This window comes from Sphaerodactylus townsendi, linkage group LG08, assembly GCF_021028975.2.
Source record: "Sphaerodactylus townsendi isolate TG3544 linkage group LG08, MPM_Stown_v2.3, whole genome shotgun sequence".
Classification (NCBI taxonomy): domain Eukaryota; kingdom Metazoa; phylum Chordata; class Lepidosauria; order Squamata; family Sphaerodactylidae; genus Sphaerodactylus; species Sphaerodactylus townsendi.
The window spans coordinates 48,378,216-48,402,152 of NC_059432.1; the positions used below are offsets into that span (position 1 = coordinate 48,378,216).

General features: G+C 39.8%; 1 protein-coding gene across 17 annotated transcripts in view; it reads right to left on the reverse strand.

The window, feature by feature from the left end:
- TACC2 (transforming acidic coiled-coil containing protein 2) overlaps positions 1–23,937 on the reverse strand; it is a 175,982-nt gene that overhangs the window by 49,334 nt on the left and 102,711 nt on the right. For all 17 annotated transcript variants that reach the window (XM_048506345.1, XM_048506329.1, XM_048506327.1 and 14 more), the window contains 2 exons: positions 10,904–11,052; positions 505–1,801 (listed from right to left, as the gene is read on the reverse strand). In XM_048506345.1, coding sequence (XP_048362302.1) covers positions 505–1,801; positions 10,904–11,052 — 1,446 coding nt within the window. The remainder of the gene's footprint in view (positions 1–504; positions 1,802–10,903; positions 11,053–23,937) is intronic.

Below are 23,937 nucleotides of genomic sequence, written 5' to 3' on the forward strand. Positions count from 1 at the left end.
GTAAAATGACTTGGCATCGATACTTTAAATAAATAAATGGAACCAAGTAGTAAATTATCCTCAGTCCAAAAATCACTGGAATGGCTATCAGCTGGGCCTTAAACTCCTTTACAGGGACAAAATAAACTTTGATTCGATCAAGCACCTGCAATCAGACTTCAAAACAAAGTTAGAGTTTGGTACAAGGCTTCTGCAACCAGGACGTTTTCAACTGTGCTCCATGCCTGAAGAGAGGAGGGAACAAGGGCCTGAACGGAATTCACACCCATCATAAATCCATTTTGTTTGTAATGTCTGAAAAGCCAGAGCAACAAGGACTTTAAAAAAAATGAAAACACGATCGAACACCAAAAGTCAGCAGAAAGAAATACACTGAATCTATATAAAGAGAAGAATCCGTTGCTTTCTTATAGCATGCTCATCTGCATCATCTAAATGTAAATACACAAAAGTGAACAAGAACTGCTTTTTAGGACACAGGAACTTTTCTATACTCTGACTTACGTCTTAAGTGGCGTCTTCTTCTTTTTGGCTGGTTTGTTAACACAATCCCCTTCCATTCCATTGATGTCACTGGCATTAGCTGGGATCTCAAAGGAGGCTGGAGATTTCGTGGGAGAGCTAGCTACCTTTGAGGAAGACTTGAAAGGGTCAATGGAGTCTTCACACAGATCAGGACTGAAACTGTACGTTGCTACAGTTTGCTGAGGCAGTTTAGGTGACTCTTGCATTTTGGAAGTGGAAGAAAATGGATTGAAATTGGGGTCATCCCATTTGTCAATATCAAATGTATAAGAGCCTTTGGTGACAGGAATGTTATTTGGATCACCGGGTGCCTTGGTTGGAGTGGTAGGAGCATTGTCAAGTTTCTCCACGGGCTTTTTAGGCTTTGGCCTCCTGAGTGGCATTTTGGCACCAGGTTTTTTGCCCAACTTTTTGGGCAGAGAAACACTTTCTTGTTGCTCTTCTCCACTGCCTTTTTCTTCAGAATAATCAAATTCCAGCCTAACTGCTAATCCTTTCACTGGTGGATCTTCCTGTCCCCCAGTGTCAGAGGGAGTCACCTCCACGTCCTCAGGCGCAGGTGAAAGAGCAAGGGCTTTCTTGCCCACGGGAGGAGAGTTCTGCACTTTGGCGTCTCCAGTATTAAATGCAATTACTTCTTCAGAGTCATTAAGGTCAAAAGGATGGGCTGCAGGCACAGCCTCCTGTTTCTCAGCAGTACTTTGAAAAGTCACAGTGCATTCAGGTTCAATAGGTTCCACTTTCTCTCCCGATGCCTGTTCGGCACTTGGGGTGGCAGATTCCTGCTTGATTTCAGATGGTTCTGGTTCTTTCACGGGAGGAACATCTATGGATTTTTTTGTCAATTGCTTTTTCTTTAAGGAAGCTGGCCGAGGCTTTTTTGTTCGTTTAAGAGTGCTGGAAGCGCTGCTTGAACCAGTACCAAATGTGTCAGTTGCTGAACCCACTGTCTCGTTATTACCAAGAAAAGATGCTCCATCAAAATCACCAGCTTGTAAGCTAAGGGACCGAGACAAAGTAGATCTGGAAATTGGAACAGAGTCTGTGGATTTTCTCCGGACATGTGCCCTGGAGTCCAAAGAGCTGGAATCTACAGTTTGCAAAGCAGCTACAACCTCAATGCTCTCAAAATCCAAGTTGTAAGCCCCACTGCTAGCAATGGGCTTGTCTTCATCAAAAACAGTAGAAAATGAATGGGAAGGAAGACGTAATGGACTTTCTTCAATTGATTCACTATGTGAAACTTCAGTTATGGATACTGTGTCCGAACAAAAACCTATGAATGCAAAAGGAAATGTCATTAGTGTCCAATTTGAGACAGATGGGGAGAAAGATGAATCACATGGAGAGATTCAAAGACAGGGGTCTGCAACCTGCGGCTCTCCAGATGTTCATGGACTACCATTCCCATCAGCCCCTGCCAGCATGGCCAATTGGAGACCCACAGGTTGCAGACCCCTGTTCTAAGGTGAGTTATTTTTCCCTTTCCTGTAATAATCAGGTTCTTTGTGAACTAAAAAATTTAAGCATAACATTATTCTCTTTTTTCCCTACAGAGAGCCTCTGTGCATCATTTAAATACAAGGGAGAAAATAAGAGAACCAAAGAGGTGTGACACAAGAAAAAGGTGATTTTAAAGCTTGAAAACAAGTTTATTCAAAGCTAGTTGTTCCGAACCAGTTTAAAAGGTTGGAAATGGATTATTAATTACCTATTATGAATTTGCAATCCATCAGTATGCTATACAGCTGAAGTTCTAAAGTACACTTCAGAGGCAAGAGGGGGTCATCTGTTCAATGGAAGCCTATCCCATAACAATACCATTAAACAAGAGGCAGATTATCATATTTGCTTTTCTCTGTATGGCACTTAAATTACACAAAGAAGGAAAGCTTCGTTTGAGCCTTTGCTACAGTGGAAAAACCACAATTTTCTACATAACGGTCCATATACTCTTTTGCTTCCTAATAAACCAAAACTTTCTGCTACATTGTTGTTGGAGGCAAAACATGACACCAATTATCTCAGGAATGATCCAGGATTAATTGAAATCACCTTCCATTGCAAAAGAGCAATCAGAAACCAGAGTGTACAAACAATTATTTCTTCCCAGGGTATGAAATTTTATCTTTTACAATACCTTTCATGGTCTCTAATTCTTGAGTTTTGAAACCTTTTGGAAGTGCCTTTTAACTGAAAATGAAAGGGGAAAGTAGCATTCCCTGTCTTCTAACTTGAAGTCAGACCTTCAAGTGGTACTTTAAGAGTCATGCAAATATTTCTGAAGTACTAAATCAACTACGACTTTGTTGTTTTCATCTTTGAATAAAATCTGTAGGAGATGAGTAGTATTTTAGCAAAGAGCTGGTGGCTTGCCTAGGGCTACCCCACAAGCTTAAATAGCTAAGAGAAATCTGAATGTGGATTCACATGGATTGTTACCATTGTCTCAACACACACAAAGTAGGTCACAAACATACAATCATGTATGTCCATTCTACCACCAAGCAGAAATTTGGCATATATTAAAGGATCAAATTACAAATATTTTGCATCCTTATTCCTAGCAGACAGTGTTCATACTTTTGCCAGCTAACCAGTATAAGCCCCTTCCCCCCCCCCCCGGCAATTATTTTACTCGGCATGTGGCCCACTCAAATCTTATACTGAGGCAAAACAAAGGATATTCATAGCACATTTCAATATTCTAGTGTGCTATTATAGTAATCAGACGATAGCTGCAGATTCAGCTGCTGGTCTAATATATTTACACAGCAACGATTAAATAAAGCATTTCCAGTGGTTAATCACATGTACTTAGCATTAATAAAAGAAAGGACTAAGTTTTATGCATCTGAAGTGGCTTCTCTCTACCTGAATAGTTTGTAGCTGATTGCATCACCCATAATTCTTTATAGATTTACTCATGAATTTAATTTGCCACATGCTGCTATTCTTAAAGCAAGCAGGCAACTCCATTATTCCATTCCAATATTGTACAATTAAATGTACAATAAAGGCAACTAGAATTTTGAGACGATATTTGTAATCATTGGGGAAGGTACCAATGTCCTGTGTAACTAAAACTTTTTTTAAAATTACAGAATCCACAGAAGTTATTTAGGTGCATCTGGGTTTTGACTTTTTACACTTTGTTGACCCCCTCCCCCCCTTCCCATCACCTCAAATGGTTTGTGAAAACTCCTTGGCTTCATAAGTTGTTGTCTCTATATGTAATGGGGTGGGGAGCTGCAGTTCAGGAAATTCTCCACACTTCATTAACAGTGCAGTCTATGTGTGTTGGGGAGGGGGAACCAAAAGTGCTCAGGGTGTTAGGCCAGCATATCTCACAATTATACTGGTGTAGAATGGCTGCTGGCAGGCCTCCTTTGTGGCCAGATGTCAGAGACATGGCATCAAACCTGCTATGCCTAAACAGAAAGGGGGCAGGCCTGGAGGCATGGTGGGAGTTAGCTCCCTGAGTCATTTCAGCCTGGGAACCCACCTCACTCCAACCAATGAAAAGTTCTGCTGGCACAAACTGTGATGTATCCCACAAATAGTTCATACAATGGAAAAGGCAAAACGTAACCCCACTGCTGTAGTCCCACCTGGCTAAGTGACCCCATAGCTCACATGTTAGGGTGAACAGCCTGGGACTTTCTCTGAGGTATCAAACTTGGAGTGCCCAGCACTGCATGTTGGTGGCTAGAAATGCAGAGACAGCACTCTTAGCACCCCAGAGGGAGCACCTAGGACTAACATGCCAGGGGGAAAGCAAACATTCTTGCTATGTGACTAAAATTTCATTTCACAACTTGTACAGGTACCCACCTCCAAAAACACACTGACAGGCAAGTAAGAGCAGGGAGCTAGCACACTTGGGCCAGAATTCTGCATTTCCACCCCCTTCCCCTCACACACTTCCTGGGTGCAGCCTTGATAATACAGGCCGCTATAGCCAAGGCTAATAGTGGCAACCCAAGGCAGGTCCCATGTTATACAATGGGGCATAGTCCCAGGAATGTGTGCCTTAAAATCAGGAGCAGGGAGGCTAGAAGTTCCATATTCGGCTGTTAGCATGGTTCCTTGCCAAGTGGGGGCAGACGGCACAACTAGATGTTGGGGCAGCTCCTTCACTGTGGAATTGCTGGCCAAGCAACCTATTGCCTTGCCCTAGCAGTAGATGGAATGTTAAGCATAATTTAGATGGCTAGTGGGGTTTCCTTGCAAATGAAACCTGCTCTCCATGGGGGAGGGACCACAGATCCAGCCAGGCTCTCACAGGCTCAGCTGCAGTACTCATGGTCATTGTGCTGTGCGACATTATTACATGTCTCTGTTCAACCAGTGATTCAACTGGGATGAGCCCTGGGAGGATGGCATTCTTGGTGCAGTATAGGTTTTCTACAGCAATCTGTGCAGTTCCTGGCAAGCTGTGTTGATATAAAATATAGAATAAGATCCCAAATAGAGTGCTTTATCAAGAAAAGTATTCCTAAGGATAACATGTGGATATTCACATCTCTGTGTTCTGATTTAAATAAAGCTGTGGCAACCCAAGCTGTGGGGTTTTTGTTGGGATTTTGAAAACAAAGAAAATCCAACTTTCCTATTAAATTAAACGTCAGTAAGGTGACACAGTTTGATGCAAGGATGATTTTCCACATTTGGATGTCTCCTTGCTACATGAATTTTTTTAATTAAATTTGCTCCTGCCAGCTGAGCTGCTGCTCACTTTCCACACCAGGAACTTGGTTTTGGATACCAATCTATGGCTCATTCTGCACATGCAGAATAATGCACTTTCAAACTGCTTTCAATGCTCTTTGAAGCTGTGCGGAATGGCAAAATCCACTTGCAAACAGTTGTGAAAGTGGTTTGAAAAAGGGGCCTATCTACCATTAAGGAAACATTAAAAGTCTGTTTTTACAGTTCTATAATGCTGCAGTACTTTGATTTATGTTGATAGTGCAGCCCAATTCAATGCTTTGTATTCAAGAAGTCCCATGGGAGTGGAGCTGTGGTTCAGTGGCAGACATACATGCTCCACACCAAAGGCCCAGGTTCAGTCCCTGTCATATCTAGTTAAAATATCCAATTTTGCAAGTACTGGAAATGACTCTTCTCTGCCTGAAAGCCTCATGATTCAATTGCCATGCAAAATAGATAGTTGGAGCAGTGGTTTGATTTAGATACACTTCCTGTGTTCATCGAGGTTAACTTCCAAGTAAGCATGCACAGAAATAAAACTTCAGTCATAGTTTAATGATTTAAATCAAGTTCTTTCATTTAGTAGTACTGTGAATTGGGCCATGAAGTGCCATTCCCACTATTGTTTTTATTTGCAATGGGACTACTGTGGTCAGCTGCAACTTTTAAGATTAACAAAGTTTATTCCAGTATAAGCTTCTGTGAGTTTAAGTGGTGCCCACATCTTCAGATGAAGAGGACACATGCCAGAGCAAGCTCCAATTCACACAAGTTTTATTTTGCTGCAACAGACTAACATGACTACCATTTCAGAAAGACTACTTACCCATTAGGATTGATTCTAATAAGCTACTGGCAAACTTAATAATGAAAGCAAAGATTTGGATTCATATGAATTTCTTCCAGGACAATATCTTTAGTAAAAAGTACTTAATGATCTAGACCAACTTCCTCTCCACGTTTGTACGAGAAACAAAAAATTAAGGGATTCACAAATCTTGTCCTGAGTTAAAATTTCTTATATTTTTGTATTATTGCAGAATTAGGATGGATAGCTGAGCCAAAGCTAAGAAGAGTTGGCCCTGGTTAGTATTTGGGTGAGAGACCATCAAGGAATACTAAGGATGCTATACAGAAGTAGGCAATGGCAAACCACTTCTGAACGGCAAATGCAATTTTTGGACTGCATCAATAGTTGTACAGTGTCCAGATCATGCAAAGTGATGACACTGCTTTACTCTGCTCTGGTTAGACCTCACTTGGAATACTGTGTTCAGTTTTGGGCACCATAGTTTAAGAAAGATGTCGACAAGCTTGAACATTTCCATAGGAAGGCAATGAAGATGATGAGGAATCTGGAGATCTAGCCCTATGAGGAAAGTTGCAGGAGCTGGATGTGTTTAGATTGGAGAGAAGATGGCTGACCACCATCTTCAAATACTTCAAGGGCTGTCATTTAGAGGATGGTACAGAGTTGTTTTCTGTTGCTTCCGAAAGTTGGGTCAGAACCAACAGGTTGGAATGAACTAAATTATCTATAGATCAACTTCTGTCCAAGAATAAAAAAAAACCCAGCAGCCTTCTAGAGTAATAATTTAGGTGAATGCCTACAGAGATTCTAACTATAGTTTAGTGTGCAAGGTTGGAAAACACAATCTTCTGCTAAGAACATCGTGACAGTATTTCTGTAAGACTCCTGCTACTTGTATTCATGCAAAAAAGGGAAAAAACCTGACAAAGAACTATTTCAGTAAGTCATGAACAGTCAGACAATGCAGCCTTGTGGCTTCAGAAGGCTTCTTTAGATCCTGCCCTCTTGACACCAGAAGTGAGTCAGAAATGAGAAGAATTTTGCCCTTTCACTTCAAAGCGATATCAACAAAGCAGATTTTTTTAAAAAAACTTCTCAAGGCATTTAAACAAGGAGTTTGAAGCTTTGCCATATATAACATAAGAGCACAAGACCAGCCCTGCTGTATCAGAACAGTGATCGATCTAGTCTAACATCTAGTCTCACACAGTGGACAACCTGTTTCTCTGGAAGTCCATAGCAAGGCACAGTAGCTGAGGCCTTTCCCTAATGATGTTTTCCTAGCACTGATATTCAGAAGTTTACTCCCTCTGAAGATGGAGGTTCCCTTTAATTAGACTAGTAGCCAGTGATTGACCTATCCTCCAAGAATTTGTCAAATCCCTCTTTAAAACCACCTGGCAAGGATTTGCCTTGGGACTAGCACTGAGCATCACAAATTTTTTGATCTTTTCAAATTCTTGACATGCAGAAAATGCTTTGGTCTAAATTCAAGTTCTTAATGCTAAATTCTGCATAGCATTCTATGTATAGACCCCCCAGAATTGTATCAGTCCCGTATAGACACCCCAGTATAGACACCCCGAAGTGTCCAGTATGGGTTTCCAAAGGGGCCCTTCAATATGGTACAACTAGCCTAGACTAAGAGCTCCTTCTGAAAAGTAAGGTCATGTTAACATGCTATCTTTGGACTGTTAAGTTATGCAGTTCCATCAATGTCCATCATGGATTACAGAATACAAGGAGACAAATCCCTGCCCCAAGGAACCTATAATCTTCCATAAAGAAGGCAATAAAGGGAGACAGAGAAATTGGAGATGGGAATAAAGAGAATGCAGCTCTATCCAGCACCTAATCCAGCACTTTAACCAGTATACCACACAGGCTTTGATACCAGGTGCACAATCTTAGGTATAGTTTCAGTACAGAAAAGAGCCTAATAGTCCAATTGACGAGGGGCAGCTGGAAGTGGTGTGATGAAGGCAGCGCTGCACCACCTCCAAAGGGCGCAGAAGGAAGGGAAAACAAAAAATGTTCCTCCTACTTGAATTACCCCATAGGCCACACAGACTTACGCCACACAACATGTGGTGTACATCTGCAGGCCTGGGTGATGTCAGCTCCGCTGCCAAAAATGCCCCAGCTTGCCTCCTTCCCACGCCAGTGTCTAAGCAATGTCAGTGCTGCTCTGTGGTGGCCCCAACCTCCGGATTTTGCCACCATGGAACTGAAGTGTGGCTGGTCATCAGCACCTTTGCCCCGGCTGCCTGTGAGGGTACCCCTTGCACCACTGGAATGGGCAAATACATCAGCGCAACCATCTGCCACTCCCTATGCACATTCAGCCCCCCTCCCCATCTGGATTGGGCTGCCAGGGATATAAGACTAAAACAGCTGATCTACACGTAAGTCAGAAAACAATAGGCAGCCATAACTAGAAAATATTTCAAAATTCTGCAGTTATATACTGTATGATTACAGATGTGTTCCTTCTGTGGCTGCTTCTTCATGCTACACTGCCTCAACAGCCACTGGCAAAATCAGTGTTGAATAAAACGTCACTCTTTGGGAACTGCATATTTGCAGAACTATCTCTAGTATCCAAAAAGCCATGAAAAGCATTACATTTATCTAGAATAGAACAAACTTAGGGTATAGAAAACAGGAGGCACAGCAGCGTACACTTGTGATTATAATACACAAAAGTGTCATGATTTACACAAAGAGGTCAGATCATTTTCTTTATCTGGAAAGAATTCTTGGGATGTACAATCACTACCACATAACAGAAGATTCCGGTTACTGTGCACAGCTGTGCTTGCCTTTGGCTAAGGGCAGGTGGTATGAGATGAAACAGGGAATGTGGAAAGAAACAGAAAGAAAACTAATGTGTTTGTGTGGGGCAGGAATCTATGAATAATCAGGGAGTTCAGAGTGAATAACAGTCTAGTTTTGTAATTAAAGACTGAACTCAAATCCTATGTATCAAATGCAGCTTTCCTTTCTCACTTCATTTACATTCCTCTAGCAATCAGGGAAATCAACTTTCCTTTTGTTCAGATAACAACATATACAAAGCTCTTTGATACTCTGAAAAGAAAGCTACAAATGAAAAAGAGGGGGAGAAGCCTAGACTTGCTTCTTCTGTGTACAACGTGTCTTAGTCTAACCAAAAGGGACTTTTGCACACTTTATATAGCAACTGTGTTTGCTGCTAGCACATCAACATTGCATGAACTGTGTGCAGAAAACATGTTAAATGGGAATAAGAGAGCCTAGTCCTGTGGTGGCGAACCTATGGCACTCCAGATGTTCATGGACTACAATTTCCATCAGTCCTTAAACATCAATGTACAAACATGGAGGAGTTCTAGACTCAATTGGCTTGCCATAAAGAGTCTCACTGCTGCATAAAGATTGAAGCAATTAACTTCACTTTGATTGCTCTGTGAAAAACACACAATCAAACATACAACAAATATAAATGCTACATCAAGTATTGAGCAGTTATCAACCTCAACTGCAAATGATTGCTTACAGAATACAAAAATATCCAGCAGAGTGCTTTGACTTTAATTGATTTAAACTAGAAAGTAATGTCCAGCTGTCTCTTTGACCAGTATATCCCTGGTTTCCTTGGAATTTCTGTGGGAAGTGGATAACCAACCAATTAAAACTACTAGCTTGACCATCATGATGATGTTTGCAATACAGCTGCATTTATCCCAATTTCCAGGGTTTAATAAAGAACTTGATGTTATCAGCAGAAATTGTGCATCCACAGCCTGGTAGTTCTAAAGTGCTCGATACTACTGACCTACATTTGTAAAAACTGGCTGAAATACAGGTGAAAAGCAAATCAAAATAATATAATCTGAGTCTAAAGATCACTATTTAACTGCAAAGTTCTGTAGTTTAAAAGGAGGTTGGGGGGAAGGATACAAATCTGCCAGTTTAAGTTGTCCCCATGCAGGTTTTTCTTTGAACTCTTTCTACACCACCTAGACTACAGCATGACACAGTTGTCTATTTCCTCACCTTCCAGGTTTCTCCCTGCTTCGCCACAGGTGTTTTCAAACCAGCTTTGGTATGATCTTGCTGGAAAGACTGTTTTCAAAGTGGGTTTGAAATTCAGTAACATTCCTTGCGGTGCTTTCCATTCCCTCCTTTGCGACTGGTAGACTTTTTGCCAGCTTTTTCAAAATTGGCTGTAAGTATTTCACATCATCATACTACAAGCTAAGAAGAAATGGCTAGTATGGAGAATCTCCTCGCACAGAGCCTTAATTGCCACTGTGAATGCCTCTACAATGACAGCGCAAGGAACAGTCCTTGTGTGAAAGCAGCTTTAGTCAATATACATTTAATGTGGCACCTTGTCAAATATTTGCAAGTGTCCTGACAGTGTGTCACTCTAGAGACCACATGGAAGTGGACAGATGGAAGGAGGTGGACAGATGAACAGTCGGCTCCCACACACATCCATTTATCCCATTAGAGAATGTTGTAAACACCTCCCCCCTTTCAAAATGACAGAACAAGAAGACAGGAATAAGGATTTGTTCAAAGAGACTGAGTTATATTGAGATTTGTTTCAGGCATCAATCCATACTTTTTTAAAAAGCATAGCTGGATACAATGAACAACCAGTAAAAATTTCTCCAAGCTAGACTTCCCTCCTTATTTCAAAGCAACTTTCTACAAATCAGTCACATAGGAAACAAGGTAGTGGACAATCAGCTCCAGTATTTTGTTCCTGTGAGATGGAATAAAAGAAAACCAACACTGAAATGGTACTTCCTGTTCCTCTCCTGACGGGAGGGGAATTCATTCCACTCACTATGCACTTGTTACCTGTATCCTCAGATGGAAGTTGAGGCCTTATTTCCTGTTCCTCTACTTCAAACGCTTGAGCCTCTGGCTGTGTTTGCAGCAGTGGTGGTGCAGCCTTTACGGGAGTTGTAGATTCCGGCGTTTCAAAAGCTTCTTCAGAATCTGAACTCCTGAACAAAATACAAAAAAGGGCTACTTTAATAAAAAGGTACAGGAAGGCAGACCAAACCAACAGTAGCTGCCAAATGCAGAGCTTTCCGATTTGAGGAGACCAAGCATTTCAAAAAGTGTTTTTAAAACAATGGCTGCAGTTTCTTTTACAGCATGATTTCCAGAGCAGAATATCATGTTCAGTTTTTCACTCAGACAATATCTTGACACTAGTTAAGGTTTCAAAGCATCACAAAAGCAAACATGTGCTCAGGGAAAAGCTTGTGCCGTCTGAAAAGCCTACCTGTTTGACTTACAGGAGGCTTCAATCACTATAATGTCAAAGGGACATTTCAAGGGTTTCTGGAATTTTTCCATGGCACTGTTCTACATAAACCAAATAAGGAAACTCTCAGGAGAGTTTCCCATTGCTCTCTCTGAAGTTAAAAGTTCTCAACCAATCTACCTTGACATGCAGTTGAGTGTGAGTTCCTACAAGATAAGAGGATGCACACAATGTGAGCAATGATAGATGCTTCCTGGCTCTTCAGACTTGGATGCCATTTAGGGAAAGGGGGCAGCTGCAACCCAATTCTTTTGACAAACAAGAGCTATTTTTAGGCAACTTACAGGTTCTGTACCATTACTGTTGAATGAGCTAATGTATTACTATTAAGTGCTCATGCCAAATTTAAAGAATCCCGCTGTTTTTAAAGTACGGCGAACCTAGCGCTGTTTAGTATAAACCTCTCAGTCCTACCTCCCAGTCTGCCCAATGCTCCATAATCAGTAAAAGAGGGCAAGGCAATAGACAGTGATGTGAGATCCTCAGGCAAGAACTGGCACAAATCCTCCAGCCCTCTCCACTTTGCCCAGGTACAACAGACCCCAGAGTTTATAGCAGGTGACTGGTTTAATTGTTTAATCGGTCAAGGAATTAGTATTAGGAGTTTGTTTTTTAAGTGGGGGAAGGTGCCTGATTGTACTTTAGAGATGATATTGCTGTAATTATAGAATTTGATTGATAATAAGTTCAATGGACATTTCGCCCCCCAGGTGAAACTTGCCCTATTTCCAACATCAAATCTTTGACCTGAAATCTGGCCTGAAATCCTCTGTCCTCCACTACTCTTAAATGGCACCACTACTATCTTTTGGAATTGTTTGCTTTTCAAGTCAAGTACTAATTTTTGTGTTCTGAATGCAAGACTTCCATATGGAACCACATACATTATCCATACTTATTTTTCTTAAAAAGAATAAGAAACCAGAAGGAACATGATGAAAACAAGCATAATTCACAATAGTATGCAAACTAGAAAAAAATGGTTAAAAATACAAACTAGAATTAAGACATCTGTTAAAATAATAATATGCAGGTAGGGAAAAGGGAAAAATGAAGACCAAATATCTGCAAAGAAATTTAAAAAAAACAAAGACTACCATTTGAGTAGGCATTCTTTTCGCAATGCAAATTTAGAGAGGTTCATTTTCTTTAACACAAAACAGAAGTTGAACTCTATAGCAAAAAGATTTTTAAAAAATCCAAGCAAATAATACAAATAACACAAGTGCCTTGAAAATTACTAAGCAAGCATTTCATCTGGTCAAATGGCAGCTTTTCCCTCTGGTCTTTGACAAAATGAATTCAATGGTGTGACAGTTTCCTGAATGACAGGACTGACTTGCCTATTTCCAGTGATTCGCTGCATGGCTAGGAGACTGTAGTCTCCACTGCTTCTCACAGCTGTCCACATCCAGCGCGCCCACTGCATGGGGGATAAAATGTGCCATGAGGTGAAAGCCATTTCCTTCTAAGGAAGCACTCTGAAGGTGTCCAGACACGGTAGATAAGATGAAGAGCTTCCCTCAATTTCACCAAACACAGGTCCTTGCAAGTAACAAAGGGGTGGATTCTTCAGGAAGCATTACTCTTAAACACTGAAGAGCAGAGTGCTGGATTTGCATGTCCTACTACATTGGCTTAAATCTCTTTCTCTATGTGAAGCCTGTAGTGAAAAGAGCCCAGTGTTGCTCCTGACAGCTCAAGTGTTTTGATGGCTGGATTCCCTTCAGTTGCCCCTGCAGAATGCCAATGAGGTTTAGTCTTCCCAGCTCTGTTGTCAGATAACATGCAGCTGCCTGGAACCTGCCAGTCTCTCTACAGCTATCTGCTGTCTCTATACCTGTGCAAGCCAAAGGATTTCTAGTAAATATCATTCGCGGTTTCCCAGCCTTTGGGGGAAGGGGCAAGCTTGCTGTGAGTTAAAGTTTCCCCCTGCCTGGAAAACAAAGCAGCAGCAACAACAAAAGGTTCTGACCAAAACGCTCCAGCTGCTGATTATTTCTGCTTCCTAAAAACCGGCTCTTTGTTTTCAGGTTCAGTCCATGTTCGTGCAGCATGCTAAGCCATAAATTCCCACTTTTAGTGTTATTATTCCTTCAAACCTGTGCCCATCCCCTCTTCTACTTCCCAATATAGTAAGACGCTGAATTGTGCAAACAAAGAGCTTATGATGAAAGGGGGGAAAAATAGAGGCATTAGACCAAACAAAGAACTCTTGATGGGACATTTCAACTTTCAGAATTATCACAGGTGAAAACCGTGTGGTTTATGCCTTGACTGCATCCCTCCCCTCTACTCTTCCTGTTGCCAAAGCAAAAACTTGAGATAGTTGACTTAAATAAGGGCTGTTTTAAAAATAAAAGCACTTCCTCAGCCCCTTCAAAACAGCATACCCTTTGCAAGGATTCCTTGTATTACCCATAGTAAGCGTGCAACTGCCACTATATTAACATGTTCTGATCGTTTACAGCCAATCCTGTTTCTAGTCTTAGGTTTCTATACAACATACCTAAACTAAAACCACAATTTGTTGTATGCACACGCGAGAGCAGGATTCAAAAAGACAACATATGGTGTGCAGCCTGTGCACATGAGCATTTTTCAATATGTATATGACAGCAAGGTGCATGCAAGATCGGGGGACAGGCTTGGGTGATCTGCTGCCAAAAAAAAAGGGGTGGGGAGAATCAGCAAGTGCCTTTCTATTCTGTATGCAGGATATACATATTTTTCTCTTTGTCCCCTTACACTTTGTTTTCAGTTGCACATGCCTAATGTTTTATCGGCACAACTTATAATGGAATGGCGAATCTTATATGCAATCAACAACAATAATGTTAGATTACATAATTGTACCAGTATATACATATAATATATATATAAAAGCCTTTATTGGCATACAATACAAACAAAGCAGGTTAAAATAAAAGATAAATTTTAAATACAAACACAGACTTAAGAATTCACGATTTTAAGAAAAAAAAATTAGAAACAGATTAATAAAACAACAGTATTGTTCAAAAGATAAGGAATTTTATAACACTCTGGCCATTGTAAGGGAGAAAATGGAATCCATATATTTGGACCTGATCTTGTCACATTTGGACCTGACATTATCACATTTCAAATAAAGAGTGGGCAAGTGTTTCAACAGTAGTCATGTCACAAGAGCAGAACCTTTTGGAACATTTCACTTTTTAAAATCTACCCTCCAATACCGCTGAGAGTAACATGTTACATCTCACAATTGCCAAGGCTCTCCTCTGATTGGGGTTAATTAATAAGCGAAGGTATATTGCCATAACTCCACACTCACACGGAATTAGCAAAGTAGTGGGAGAACAGGTTGTCTTGGCTGCAAGTGTAACCCCCATGCTCAGAATGGGTTGACCCAGAAAGGGGTGGAGACTCAAAGCAGCAGAAGGTTGCAGAGCTTGTAATTTGGAGGAGTCAAGGCTACCAGACTCGGACCTTGATTGGTATAAGCCCTTAACACCTTGTTAAGGTAACTGCAATGTTGTTGGGAACTACTGCGAAGGTGGTAGTTTATTTTTGCTATGTTGTAAATGTTGGAGTTTATTGTTTCAAAGTTTTTATGTTTGTAATGGGTGAAAGTTCTCCTGGAAACCTTCATCATGTTGAATCCTGTTCATCAAGCCCTTGGAGTCTTCAGAAGCCAACCCACTTTGCAAAGAAGAATTGGACTTGGTAGTATCAGTAGACTGTAAATACAAGGACTTGAAAAATGCAACCTGAACAGGACCTTGAAGTGTGATGTTAAATGTTGATGTTATATGTTATATGTTAAGAAAGTAAACCATATTGTTTTTAAAATTTGTTGTTGCAAACTCATTCCAAGTTCTGCCTTACAGAACCCACAAGTAGAGGTTACACAAGCATCAGTTGATGAAAATCTAGTTCCAGGAGTTTATTCCTAGCTAGCTTAATTGCTTCTGTGTAGCTGAGCATATAGAGTGAATCCAGAGGCAATTCAATAGCTTCAACCTTAATAATCAGAGAACACCAATCAGAAATGAAGGAATCAGATAACTGTAAGGATGTGTAGCTATCAGAGCCTGCCAGAAAATGAATATTCAGCCAGAATTTAATGGCTCTTATCCAAGCCACTTTATACACAACACAGCACAGGGCAACACAACTCTATACACAACACAGCACAGGACACACATCTAGGGAGCCTCATTAGTTTCCAAAGAAATTTGGAATGTAAAAGTTTAAAATAATTGTTTATTGCGGAAATTCAAATTGGGGATCTGCACAACAACTGTAAGCCAATCCTAGCACTGAAGACTTTCAGGGCAGCTGGGATACATTGATTGCCTTTACTATAGAAAAGATGGTATATGCCTGCAGTGTTGGTTTGTTCGAAAGTAATTGCTGCCTGTCGTTGGAAAGACCATGACAAGTTGTATCTATAACAGATGCCAAGATATCTAAAATGTTCGATTTTATGACCCATAATTTGCCAAAACATGGGCTTCCAGCTCTTTGCAAAAATTAGAACTTTAGATTTGATATAATTGATTTCCAACCTGTTACCTTCACAATAAATGGCAAAATGGTACATTAGACGTTTAAGCCCAATGCTAGACAAAGACAATGGTGCAGCATCATCTGCATACAAAAGTAAAGGAATGTGTACAAGATGCAGCTTAGGACTGTGACCATTAACTGAAGACAAGTCATATGCTAAATCATTTTTAAAAATATTGAAAAGAGCCAATACACATCCCTGCTTAACCCCACAGGGCATACAAATTCTACTGGTAAGCTCACCAGCATGAGAACATTTAACTTGACAAATGGTGTTAATATACAACTGCCTGATTAAGAATAAAAGCCCAGGATCCACGTTCAAAAACCTCATTTTATCCCAAAGGAGATTTCTTATTACAGAATCGAAGGCTCCTTTTAAATCAATGAAAGCTACAAATAATTTGGCAGCTTCAGTAGAGATGATGCACAGTGATCTAATCTACATTTGTTCTCAAAGTGATTTCAAACTGATCCAACCAAGATTGCAACCTAGATAGTAAAAATTTGGAATAGAGCTTTCCAATTACCGAGAAAAGACTAATTGGACGGTAATTAGGGTCAGTGGGATCTCCTTGAACCCAAGAAATTGAACCCAAGATATGAGGAGAGACCAGAACATAATCTATCACACTGCATTCCGTTGATAGAGGTATAAGTAAAACCATCCGCCTTATCAAAGTTACTCAAACCATTCAGCCAGTTTGTTAAAAAGGAAAATTTGGCTAAACAAAGGCCCACAAAGTTACTAGTCTGGTCTTTAAATTGACAAGCAACAGGAGTAAATAAAGATTGTATTGCTTCGGTATCATCAACCATATTATCTAATAAAGAAAAATACAATAGCTCACCCTGGCATTGAAATCCCCAAATTGATTTCAGTAGGGGGATAATTGTTTTTTAGATCTTTGATATAGGAGGAGAGGTTGGTTTGGGTCCATAACAAAATACCATGGTTTAAACCAGTAGAAATATAGACATTGACAATAATACAAGAGAGGTTCCCTAAGTGAATATTAATGGATTGTGCTTTAGGGGGCAGCTTAGCAAAATTTATTTATTTATATATCATATTTTATATACTGCCTCACCCCTGAAGGACTCTGGGTGGTGTACAATCGATAATAAAACATCATAAAATTTAAAACACAAACCTAACAGCGAAAACATTTCAGATGGACAGCTCTGTCTAAACTTCCCAGGGGCAGCCATTCTATCTTCGAATGGCAAAATTGACCGCTCAATGTGATTAGATCCTAAGATAGTTAAACTACTAGAGGGACAACCATATTTTTTGGCTCTGGAAGCTGGAAGACAGTAAGGCTTAGATCAATTGTTGACCATGTTTCCTGGAGAAGGATCAGGTCAAAAATATACACAAAAGCTAAGATTATTGATCTTCTGGTTCCAGCCAGAAATATTCCAAGATATAAATTACTGTACCAGTATAAGATGCTAAAATTACAGTAGCAACATACATTAAAAGATAATCTGTACATCAAAAATGCTTTTGCTTACCAGCTCCCTACACATAGAAAAGTTTAATAAGGATTGTTAAAGGCCTAACAAAGGGGATGAACCAATAATAACAACATGTTTACCATGTTGTTTGATCAATACTTTGGCATTAACCCCAAAGTACAAAAAGCAGTGCTTTCCAAAAAGAGGACTAAAACTGTAAGACCTCCCTCATTACACTTTTGCAGCTCTTTGCAGTCTGCTTAGGTTTTCATTCCACATAATTTAATTTTATTTACAACCTTGGATACGTCACTGCTCACACTTACTCCAGATAATTTATTACAAAGTGAAATAGCTCTGGTTCCAGTTAACTGTTTGCTTCCCTGTATTGTCAGGGGTCCTCAACTTTTTGGCACTTTTGGAATTCTGACCCAGCAAGGTGGGCTGCCACAAAATGGTGGCCTAAAAAGGCAGAAAAGGAAGTATCATATGTTCTTATTTCTCAGTTCTTCTCCTATGGTGAGCTATCGAACAACTATATCCTATCTTCATCTGCAACAGTTATCTTCATCTGCAACAGCTAACTATCTTCATCTGCAACAGCTAACTTGTTACAATTTTTTGCATAGTTCATTCTTATCTAAGGCATCTCCACTCCACACTCTGTTAAGTGGAACACTATAATGATTAGCAGTGACCTACTGAGGATGCTAATTTACTGCAACATAAAGAACTCTGATTCATGTAGAGGCTAGACTAGATGACCTATTTATAGGATGATTTGGGCCAATGAAGTTGACAAAAAATTAGGTCATGGACAGGGGAAATCAGAACATCTTCCTACAGGAAAAAAGCAGAACAAATAAGAAATAACACAGTATTTTAAAAGTTATATTATACCCATTAAATTCCCTTATTGAGACAACGATGATAAAGTATTTTAACAGTTCTCATATTGATTTGTATGATATCAACACCAATGCCACTAGATCAGAATGCTCTATTCTAATCAGTTATTTGCTATTAAATATCTGGGTCAGGAATGTTATCAAAATTATAAAGAAAGACATTTCAATACTGCCCAAAGTGCATCCGCGTGAATAAAACCATACATTTTTTAGAGTGGACTTAAATAATGCAACCTGTTGTAGCTTATATTCAAAAACAGATTCCTAATTTATATGAATAATACAGTGGGATCCATGTCCAATTACATATAGATCCAAAATCATTCTTGTAACGGAAGATCATTCTTCCACCCAAGATCATTCAGTAATGGAAAAGAGTTTGATTCATTCAACTAGAAAGTATATAAAATGGAAAACAATCAAATATAGAAATATTCAGAAACCAGTATAACATTTCATTCTCTCAAGACTCTGCTGCTAACTTGATCATTCTTCAACAAAAGTACTATAGAGGGAGATTGAATTAGGTTTTATTGCTGAATTAGAATTTATCATACCATTCAATTAGGGTTCCTCTCACATTATGTTTAACTAGCAAGATTGAGTTATTTGGTCCTAGAGTTGTGAAGAGTAACCATAGACCATTCCACACAAAGAAATTGAAACATCTTGCAGACATTTTTAAAAGAACCATTTGGGCTTTTTTCTTCTGCACAGCACAGGAGAAATAAAGTGTTGCCAGCCAAAATGGATCTTTTTCAGCCTCTCCCCTTTCACTAGCTGACAGAAGCTTGTCAGTTTCATTTTGTTGCATTCACCATTTTGAGCTATAGGGGATTCTCTATCCCTGCCTTCATTTGCTGAAGGTTTCCCATGGAGGTTTCTTCTCCTCCAGCTCATCTGCGTGCAATTTCACTGTACAAAGTAAATAAATGAAATTTGTTTTGCTTGGAGATTCTGCACACATGTTGTTTTTCCTTTTTTTTGTTTTGAGGGAGGTGTCTTCATAGCTATGACAACACTGATAATCACAACTGCTTGGAGGGCTGGTCTACCTTCCATTAAGAAGAAATAGGTAGACTGTTCACCCATTGCTTTCAATTGCGGGTAGACCACCCCTCCTCAGAGGACAGGTCTACCTGTGATTGGAAGTAGTGGATAGGCAGGCAGGTCTACCCATTGCTTCTTAATGGGAGGTAGAACAGCTCTCCGAGCAGCTGAGATTCTCAGTGTTGTTGTAGCTATTGACACACCTCCCTCAACACAAAAACATGTGCACAGGATTGCCAGGCAAACCAAACTTCATTCATTTAATGTATTGTCGAAGGCTTTCACGGCTGGATTCAACTGGGTGTTGTGGGTTTTCCGGGCTGTGTGGCCATGGTCTGGTAGGTCTTGTTCCTAACGTTTTGCCTGCATCTGTGGCTGGCATCTTCAGAGGTGTATCACAGAGGGAGTAACAGCCTGGAAAACCCACAACAACCAATTTATTCATTTACTTTTTACAGTGGAATTGCACGTGGATGAGCTGCTAGCAGAGGAAACCTCCATGGGAAACCTTTAGCAAGGCAGGCAGGCACGGAGACTCTCTACAGTAGCAGAAAATGGCAGGTGCGAGCTGGGGAGAAAACAAAAGTTGAAGCAGTTAAATTGGGTGGGAAAAATAAATGTAATTTCGCATTTTAGAAATAAAATACTTTTGGGGGGGGACCGTTTTTCAAACTTTAACTGTGCATATTTACAGCAGAACATGTTTTATATTTCAGCATCAAAATGTTTTGTTTCTGTTGTGTGGAAAGGACCAATGGTCATCTTGAAGACATTTAAAATGTGCATAGAAATATCATGGACAAAAACAGAACCAAGAAAACATAGTATAGCCAATTCAGGCTGAAAAGTAAAAAACGACCTTTGCTACAGCATGGAATGCATGCAAGCTTCATTACTTAAAAACTAAGTACTTTCTGTGATGAACTACTGTCCTTTATTTTTGTATTGCTCATTTGTCCTTAGGTCTTTTCAAAGCACATAAAATGGCATCCTTACATAAAATAACTTCAACCAGATTATGTATGCTTCACACAAGCATCCAGTGGAAGGAAAGAGGAGAGGATGGTTAAAAATCTAAACCTTTAGGATTTTCAAAGAATACTCCACCAACCTGCTGATAGAGACAAACCAATATTGCACAAAATAGCATGCTTCCTGAAAAACAAAGCAAGGATATTTCTGATAATAACAGGTTTTTATGCTTTATGCTAGCCAACATAACCAGCCCTTTGCATAATAACAGACCTGAGGACAAATGCACAATACAAAAATACAGGACACTAGTTCACCACAGAAAGCATTTTGAGATCAAAAAGAAACATATAGGCAGTGAATTATGAAGCTTAATTATGAGGTAATGTTTCTTAACTTACATTACAATGTTTCTTAACTTACATTACAAGTTATCTACTTTGCATCTCTGTAGTGCACTAATTTGTCAATAGTAGCAGCATGCCAGAATTAGTCTATAATTTAAATCTATGTTTATTGGATCCCTTTGTCAGGCATGCAGCAAGAAAAGGAAGACATTTATAATGCTCCCAGTAGAATTCAGCACTGGAGCTGGCCTTTCTTATAATTCTAGAGAGACATAAATGATAAATGTGGTTTTATGTGGCTCTCTAGCCTCAAACTGCAAACCCATTTGTTTTAAAAATTGCAATACATAAATAAAAAGTTGGTTATCAGAACAGCTAAATGAGGCTGAAGTCATTTTTATCATTTGTTATTACTGGTGAGAGCCATAGTTGTGTAGTGGTTAATGACAATGGACTAACCTGGAGAACCAGTTTTGATTCCCCACATGAGTGGTAGACTCTTATCAGATGAACTGGATTTGTTTCCCTACTCTTCCACATGAATGTGTCTATTGTGAGGAGAGGAAGGGGTATCTGATGTTAAAAAATGGCAAATTGTCCTAAATATCATGGGAAGGAGAATTAAATATATAGTTGCCATTTTCAGGGATAACTACATATCTAAGCACACAGCAACATTCCTTGCTTTCTAGTATTTCAGAGTTGTCCCCCAACCCATAATATAAGTTTAGAAGTAGACACAGATACAGGGTTGCCAGCTCTGAGTTGAGAAATTCCTGAAGAATTTGGGAGTGGAGCCTAAAAAGGGCAGGGTTTGGGAAAAAGCAGGACCTCAGTGGGGTATAATGCCAAAGAATCCATCTTACCCAAGTGGCCATGTTCTCCAGGTAAACTGATCTCCAGATCAGAGATCAGTTGTAATAATGGAAGATCTCCAGCTACTACCTGAAGGTTGACAACTCAGCACAGACAACTGGCATACACTTCAAAATTAAGCCCCAAAGCCCCATGATTTACCATTACCAAATTACTATTTTTTATCATTTATAACAGGGGTCCCCAAACTACGGCCCGGGGGCCAAATGTGGCCCCCTGAAGGCATTTATCCGGCCCGCCAGGCATGGCGGCGATGGCTCCATTCATGTGCAGTGGGGGCTTGAGGGAGAGGAGGAACCGGCCCCAACGGCTGTTGATTGCAGTTACATGATGGCACCCCCAAATCTCCATGAATTTTCTGACCCAGAGTTGGAAACCTTACATGTGGCAACGCCTGCTCCACCCTTCCCTCTCAGCTAGTCCATGTGTTGCTCTCAGGCTTTCTGTTCCGCCCCACTCCCATTGGCATCAGCCAGGCTGGCGAATCGCTCGCTGGCTGCTAGGGAGGAAAGAACCCAGGAAGATACCTGATCCTGGGTTAGATGGAATGCTTCATTGGGAAAGTTCTGCTTTTTTTTTTACAGGGGAAGGTATTCCACAGCCTCCCCAACAATATTTGGAGCCCACCCTGTACTTGACATACTTTGGTCACTGTTCTAAAAATAGACCATGACAGAAAGGCTGAAAGGTGAAATCAAACATTTTACAATCATTTGTGCATAGGAATTTGTTCATAGTTTTTTTTAGTCCGGCCCTCCAACAGTCTGAGGGACAGTGAACTGGCCCCCTGTTTAAAAAGTTTGGGGACCCCTGGTTTATAATGAAGAACAGAAAGGTTGACCTTAATCTGACCTATGTAAATTAGGGTATGTTAGGTACCATTTAAAGGCATTCTGTCACAGTCATTCCCTTCCATTCCACAGGGAGTAGTCCAGAAGGTATGTAGCTTTAATGGCTACCCTCAGTCAGAAGACAGTGAGGTACACACTTGTCTCAAGAATCCATTTACCCAATAGCTCCTTTGGGGCACATTTTTTAGTATTAAATATTAATAGGCTGCCATCATATCCTTGTAGGGGTTTGGGGGACAAGATCATCTATGCTATGATTAAACCATCATCATAACAAGCCCATGCTGTGAGGAGACACAACTTCAGCAAGAAGCAATTTCAGTGGTAGTAACAAGAAAGGCACAACAAAGGAACTCATTTAGTTTGATACCAGAATTAGAGTTGCTCTAGTATCATGAATGCAGGTATGATTTCACTGTTTTAGAAGAGTAATGTATTGCTAATGTTCTCATATGCATGACAGTCAAGAGTAGAGTTTACATATCTAGAAATTTTGAAGCGTCAGGAAAAATGTAACTATTGGGGAAGATTTAAATATTTTCTTGTCAAACCTGAAGTCATTTCAGAAATGGATAATTTAACACTTAGCTTACAAAATTGAACTACTTTGTAAATTTATTACAAAATATATAACAATCTACAGGATATATAACAATCTTCAATAACACCACTTAAGTTAAAACCTTACTTCATAAAGCATTTAATTTCAAAATAATATGTTTCAATAAAGATTTCTTAATGTGCTAACACAAATTTCTAGTTTTTCTACTGAAAACACTAACAGAAACCTTAAACTAAACTTTTTTCTATTGGCTTTTTTCAATCCTTTTCAAGCCTTTACATTTCTAGTAAAGAACCCTATTTACTTGTAGTTAGTTGTTACAAATTGCTACACTGCTTTATTTGCATAACTCCTTGGCTGCAGAATATAACATGCAGAGTATAACATGCTATTTCTCTGTGCTGTGTTTTTTAAAGTACCTCACCTGCCTTAAATCTGCCCTATACAGAGACAGCGTGATTCATGTAAGAAGAGTACCTTTAATATAAGCAATTGAATCTCCCTGGTAAAAGGGCACTTTAGATATTTCATATCTAGAAGTGATGATCTGTCTGTTACTTGTGTTTACAGAACTTGTGTTTACAAAAAAGATGGTAAACTTTATGGTATCTTTTATTCTGTCAATGTATTGAAGATGGCATGAGGTGATCAACCCTCTGCTGAATAGCATACTTCTATCACAAACAGGAAGACTGTTTATAACAACCCTATCAGTTTAATTGCCAAAATGCAGTTAATGTGGGTGACATTTCAGGAAACCATTTCAAAATCACTTAATCTGGTCAGTGGGCTTCCCTGCCTCCGCTAAAATACAGCATTCTCATTTAATAGGCCTTTGTAGAGTTCCTCAGCCTCTCAGGAGCTTGACTGAGCAATTTAAATCAAAAACCCTCACATCAAGCTTTTCACTTCTAGGAATCACTCCATTTGTGCAAATGATCTTTGGGCAACATAACAGATGAAATAAACAGCCAAGTA